The sequence below is a fragment of the Camelina sativa genome, chromosome 12 (genome assembly GCF_000633955.1).
Source record: "Camelina sativa cultivar DH55 chromosome 12, Cs, whole genome shotgun sequence".
In the NCBI taxonomy this organism is placed as follows: Eukaryota; Viridiplantae; Streptophyta; class Magnoliopsida; order Brassicales; family Brassicaceae; genus Camelina; species Camelina sativa.
Genome location: NC_025696.1, coordinates 9,691,125 through 9,698,052, shown reverse-complemented (window position 1 = coordinate 9,698,052; position 6,928 = coordinate 9,691,125). Strand labels below are relative to the sequence as shown.

At 42.6% G+C, this 6,928-nt stretch overlaps 1 protein-coding gene across 1 annotated transcript; it reads right to left on the bottom strand.

Moving 5' to 3' along the window:
- On the bottom strand, positions 417 to 3,262 carry LOC104733339. The gene is made up of 2 exons (XM_010452923.1): positions 2,488 to 3,262; positions 417 to 2,410 (listed from the first exon to the last, which is right to left on the bottom strand). The coding sequence occupies exons 1-2, from the start codon at positions 3,260 to 3,262 to the stop codon at positions 417 to 419; spliced, it is 2,769 nt and encodes a 922-aa protein (XP_010451225.1).

Sequence of the window (6,928 nt, the reverse complement as noted above, 5' to 3'; positions counted from 1 at the left end):
CAATAACAGATCTTATGAACGGTTAGCGAGTAAGGCTACTCTTCGGAAAGCATTGTTAATCTCCCTTCTGCTGTATTTTTCTTAGTGTATGACGCATACATTTGTGTATGTAATAATTGTGTTACAATAATTCTGTATAATGTTTTGTAATTACATTTCTTTGAATTTAATGAAAGTTTGATTTGCGGAAAAAAAAAATTGTAAAAGTAAATTACATACCACAAACAATTTAAATTATTATCTATTTTAACTTTTTGAAATGCAAAACTTAATAACTTATTCTCCAGATTAAAAAAAAAATCCTATAACTATTCAAGTATATTTAAAATTAATTATCACAATATAATCTTAAAAATAAATAACATTTTACAAACAATCTTTTTTTTTTTTTTTTTTTCAACCAAACTTTAATAAAATTAAAAAGTAACTCCAAAGTTAGTTGCCCAACCTGGAGGAAAAGTGTTTACAAATGAACTTTCAGAAAACAAAGATCTAGACGAACGGGCAAGACAATCTGCTCTAACGTTGAGGTCACGAGGAATCTTGGTGAGAGCGAAGGAAAGAAATGATGTTTTGAGCAAGAGAAACTCCTCCAATAGGTTCGAAAAAGCGGGCCAATCATCAGGCATCTGCACCATCGCTACTAGTTCTGCACAATCCGTCTCGAAGATCTGACAGTCAACTCCAGCCGCCAACAAGGACTCCATTGCCCAGATCAACGCTTGTACCTCTGCATGTAAGGATATAGAATCCCGTCTAATACTCCGTGCACCGAGAAGAAGCGTCGAGTCTTCACTACTAAAGCACCACCAACCCAAACCCTGTAGAGGGTCTAAACCTTTCCATGACCCATCAATCTGACACCGAGGGAAAGGCCCCCTGTCCTCCAACACAGCCGGAGGATGCAGATAACTCTCCGAGAAAGATTTGGCCTCCTCCCATAACAATTTATCATTATGCGCCTGATTTAATATATCTACCGGCTCAGCCGCTAAACCCTGGAAAACCTTTTTATTCCGATCTTTCCATAATGACCATAAAATCCAGGGAAGCCGAGAGGCTATATCAGGATCCCCTGATTGGGAAGTCGCACGCCAGAAGATAAAATCTAAATTTGCATAGATTGAACCATATGGGAAGCCGTCTGGAACTGACGAAACCGAGGACAGTGCCCAGACATCACGCGAACGAGGACACTCAAAAAGAGCGTGATTTATAGTTTCTGGTGCAGACTCACATCGTTTACACAAAGGATCGCACCGGACACCCCTATGCACAAGCCGTTCTAGCACTGGAAGAGAGCCCGAGGCAACCTGCCAGAAGAAATGTTGGATCTTCGGGGGAACGTCAAGTTTCCACGAATGGGCCCTAAGGGCCATACATGTCGGCCCATACTCAACCTCCGCCATTAAATCCCGAGCTAGCCGATATCCGGATCTAACCGTATACTTCCCTGATTTGGTAAAGTGCCATACTAATCTATCCGGTTTCAGGACTTTACTGACCGTCATACCTCGAATAATCGCTACATCCTCTGGATCCAAAAACTCCTCCAGGGTAGGCAAATGCCAATCCTTCGTAACAGGATTAATTAGGTGATTAACCATCAAGCTTGGTAGCCAAAGTCTTCCCTGACCGTTTGCTGGACGTGGTCGAGTATCAGGTATCCAAGGATCTCGCCAAACCGAGATAGAACAACCCGAACCAACTGCCCACCGCGCACCCTGCGCTACTAATTCCTTGGTAGAGAAAATACTTCTCCAAGCGAAGGAAGGGTTATATGGTTTAGTGGCCATCAAAGGATGTTTATTCCAGAAATATCGCCCTTTCAGCACCCTAGCCATTAAGGACGTCGGGTAGTGAATTAACCGCCAATACTGTTTCGCTAGCATGGCATCATTAAACTGTTCCAGAGCTCTGAAACCTAGACCCCCTTCACAGTTATCTTTACATAATTTATCCCAAGCCACCCAATGTAAACCTCTAGCCTTATCATTGGATTTCCACCAAAAAGTTGAAATAGCACTCGTTAGTTTAGACATTAACTCCTGCGGCAATTTATAACATGACATCACGTGAGTGGGCAGAGCTAACGCCACCGATTTAATCATAATCTCCTTACCACCTTTTGATAAATACTTTGCGTTCCAACCATTAACACGATCATCTAGCCTATCCTTGACATAACCAAAAACCTTTGTTTTTGAACCTTGGAGGCTTTCAGGAATTCCCAAATAAGAACCCATACCGCCCTCTTTAGATATACCAATAATTGATTTCAACTGATCCCTCACCTCAGGAGGAACCTTCTTACCAAACATTATAGAAGATTTCGCTAAATTAACCTCTTGCCCTGAAGCTTTGCCATAATTACTAATAATTTCCATAACCGTCTGGCATTCAGTCGCCTCTGCTTTACAGAAAACAGACTATCATCAGCAAACAGCAAGTGCGAAACGGTAGGGCTACCGCGAGCGATTGAGATACCCGTCAATTTTTTCTCCCGTTCTGCCTTTTTTATATTCGCTATCAGGACCTCAGTACAAAGTATGAACAAATACGGTGACAAAGGGTCCCCCTGACACAATCCCCTATGCGGAATAATAGAACCCCGAGGCTGACCATTCATAAGAACTTGATACGACACTGAAGAAACACACCACATGATCCATGATATCCATTTCCTATCAAATCCCAATCTAAGCATGACCGCTTCCAAAAAATCCCATTCAACCCGATCATAAGCCTTACTCATATCCGTTTTAAAAGCCAGAAACTCCGAATTACACCGGCGATTAGTATTGAGCCCATGAAACATCTCTTGAGCAACCAGAATATTATCCGTAATTAACCTACCAGAAACAAAAGCCGACTGTGTTTCCGAAACCAGGAGAGGCAAGAACCGTTTAAGCCTAAAGCACAGCACTTTAGATATTATTTTGTAGCTCACATTACATAGACTGATCGGCCTAAACTCAGTCATACGCTGCGGCCTATCAACTTTAGGAATTAGACAAATATTGGTCTCATTTAGCCGGGGGTCAAAACCACCCGTTCGAAAAAACTCTCTAACCAGAGCCACCAAGTCCCCTTTCAAGGAAGGCCAGAAACGTTGGAAAAATAAAGCTGTCATTCCGTCCGGTCCTGGAGTTTTCTCCGGATGCATGGCAAACAAAGCCTTCCTGACTTCCGCTTCAGAAATGTCTCTAATTAGGTCCCTGTTCATGCTATCCGTGATGATTGGGGTAACTTCCTGTAACATCTCTGAAATACCTCTACTATCCTATTGTTTGAAAAGATCCTCAAAGTATTTTGTAGCAATATTCTCCATATCCTTCGGGGATTCAACCCATATGTTATCCCTATCGAACAAGCCCACAATCCTATTCCTCACCCGCCTCTGTTTAGTAGAGGCATGAAAATACTTAGTGTTTTTGTCCCCAACCCTCAGCCAGAACTTCCTGCTTTTTTGTTGCCAATAAATTTCCTCATCACGATAGGCCTCTTTTAATTTTCTTTCAATACCCCGTATTTCCTCCTGAGAAATCGCGTCATCCATTTTTGCCTCCTGCAAAGCCGCCTTCAATGAAGAGATAAGTGAAGGGCCAGAGCTTACATTATTTTTCCGCCACCAAGATATTGAGTTCCTACAATTCTTTATCTTATCCACAAAACCCGGGACCCGAAAATTTCGTGTACGATTCCATCCTGATTCAACTGCGTCACCAATCCCCTCCTTTCCCAACCAACGTTTATCGAAACGAAACTGACGATGTCGTCTCCTAGCCGTCGTCAAACAGGTCGCTAAAATTGGACAGTGGTCAGATCCAATCATCTCTAGATAATCTACCTTCGAGTTAGGATAAAAACCATGCCACTCCTCATTCCCCAATGCTCGATCCAAGCGACAGCGAATCACCTGGTTATTGCATCGATTCCCTCGCCAGGATAGTTGTTCACCATAACATGGAAATTCTAGCATTCCACAATGTCGAAGCATTGAAATAAAAGGCATGAAAGATGAAGCTGAGCGCACTGCACCACCTTGCTTCTCATGATTACCCACTAATTCATTAAAATCACCAATTAAAAACCAAGAGTCAATCCGAAAAGAACCAATATCCATTAATTTATCCCAAACTTCTCCTCGATGTTGAGGAACTGGGTCACCATAAACAAAAGACATGAAAACCATTTGTTGACCGATTGAAACTTGTGTATCTATAATACGATTGCTATGAAACAAAATTGAAAGATTAATCTCATCCATGAAAAACAAAGCAAGACCACCACTAGCCCCGCGGGGATCAACAGTATACAAATTATTATAACCAAACTTATTCTTAAATTTTTGTAAATAAGAAGAACATTTTTTTGTTTCTGATAAAAATAAAATGTCTGGTCGGTGTTTCCTCCATAAATCACCCAAATAATTCTCTGTCAGGTCCGTCCCAATGCCCTGACAGTTCCAGCTTAGTATCTTCACGTTTGAGCCGGGGGTTTCGGGAGAGCCCCCATCCCTTCTGAATAGGACGACTTCCTCCTCCCCTAGGAATGCCGTCTTTAGCCTTTTGGCCTTGCTTACTCACTGCCGCCTGATCATTGCCTTTGCCTACAGATTTTAAAGAGAGAGCTTTAGCTAATAGTCGCTTCCCAGGTGAAGCCAACGGCAAAACAGCTTTCTTTGCAACATGAACTCTTTGTCTAACCTGAGGACTACCCACTCTACCTCTAGCACTAACCGCTTTCCCCAAAGTAACAGATTCCATAGCAGAATGTATATCTTTCAATCCCAAAGCTAAGGGATCAGAAACATGATTACCTTGAATATTGGTATCCTCGTCTGCTACAACCGTCCCAATATCAGAAACTAGAGACGGCTCCGATACTGTCCCTGAGTCCGCTGGGTTAACACCATCATCAAACTCCCCATCCTCTAGCAGATCATCAGTACTCTCATTAAAGGCCGGGTCCTCAGCATCCTCACCCCCATGCTCAACGGACATCTCAGCATCCTCCATAGAATGGTTCTCGACCACTACAGTAGTATCCTCAAACTGAGCCGTCTTCTCACCCGAGGCCTGCTTGGCCTTATACATTGGTTTCGGCCACACTGGCTTTAGACCTTTTCTTTGTGGTGGTAAACCGGGAAAAGAATCCATCATATCCCCTCCACCCAACTGCGAACCAGGAAGAGCGTATCCCAGACTGTTACTCGAACCATTACTCTGGTATCTCTTCTTCTGACCCCAACTATAGCCCTGATTCCTCGCTTGAAGAGGGAGACCAGAAGAACTACTCTCACCACCCCGAAACTGAGCCTGTCTCCTCTCAGTGGACTGTTCTGAATGGAAGTCCAAAGCCCTCTTCACATGTTTCCTTGGTTTTTCCCACCCACCATCATGCTGAGGAGCACCTTGTTTCACTAAAACCTGCTGCCGCTGGACACCTCTCTTATCCGCATGATCCACCAACCCCCGATTAGCCTGAGCTTTCTTCAGTTCAGGACAGACTAGCACGTCGTGAGTTAACCTGAGACAGTGCTTGCAGTATCCAACTAACTTCTCGTATTCGATAGAGATTATCACCTCATCCCCTGTATCGAATGGGACCACCAGGTTGAAAAGCAGAGGGTTGAACCCATTAACCGTTACACAAACACTTCCTGATTCCTCATCTAATTCCTTGATCCTCCCTACCTTCTTCCCAATAGCCTCCAGAGTTGCTAACTCCCACAGATGCATGGGAATGCCTCCCACCTTCACCCAGAAACTGATGGCCGAGGGATAAGTATCAGCCACAATAGGTTCCCATTTAACCAGCGAGATCATCCACCCATCAAAATGATAAGGGCCATTGAACAGAACTTCCTGAAGATCCTCTTCCTCTTCAAAGTTAAAATGAAAGTATTCTGACCCAAGTCTGCCCCTGTGACTCTTGCTTCCAACTTCCAAATCTTAGGGAGATTAGCAAGAAGAGATTCCATCCGCTGGACTGCTGGGTTCATCAACCTCCCAATTAGAGTGAGTGAGAATTGTTGAATCCGCTGAGCGAACACAGAGTTTGAGATTTTCACGACCTCAGTACGGATCAACGCTGCCTTGCCTTTGTTGAGCGCTAGCTGAGCCATAACCAGTCGCAAGTGAGAACAAAAAGAAGGACTCTGCAACACCGAGAGAAAAGCTGCAACAGACCAGACTTTTAGAAAACGCTGAGCGATATCGTGAAGAAAGATGCCTCGCAACCATAGTAATATATGAGGAAAAGGCACGACAATCAGCCCAAGAAGGATCAAAGACCAAATCTGCTTACTTTCCAAAATCCCCATAGAGCGTAAATGACCGAATATTTGATTTCCAATCAACCCCCGACGACAAAGTAATAGAGACATAATACCAAAATCCACCAATATCAGATGAGAGATAACAAAGATCACCCGAATCCCCAGGATCAAAACATGATACGAATCAATCCGTTGATCCACAAAAGGAAATTGCAGATTCCCTCGACCTAATATATACAAACAATCTTATATATATATATATATTTGTCAACAAAAGAATCTGCTCAAATGAGCCAATTTGGAGGAATATTGTTTACAAACAAAACATGATATGGAGATAAGCGCGCATAGCATGCCAAAATATCCGATTTTACATTTGCATTTCGAGAAATATAAAATAAAGAGAAAGAAGAAAACTCCCCCCTATCTGTCGTGATGCCATCTAATTAAGTGGCGAAGGGCCGAAGGCCGGACAGTCGTGAGGAGAAGACACCATTTTCACCAAGTCCGAACAAAAAATCTTATAACTATTCACCAATTTAAATTTTTGAAAAACAAAACCTTTTTCTCTTATTTAAAAATTCTAATGATTATTTAAATATATGTCACTCAGCAATCTTAACATGGTATCCATGTTATTGAATT

Excerpts from the sequence above, each read along its gene's own strand:
- LOC104733339 (XM_010452923.1), bottom strand. The coding sequence starts at position 3,262 with ATGTTACAGGAAGTTACCCCAATCATCACGGATAGCATGAACAGGGAC. Across the intron at positions 2,411-2,487 it reads ACGGGAGAAAAAATTGACGG|AGGCGACTGAATGCCAGACG; the intron begins GTATCTCAATCG and ends TCTGTAAAGCAG.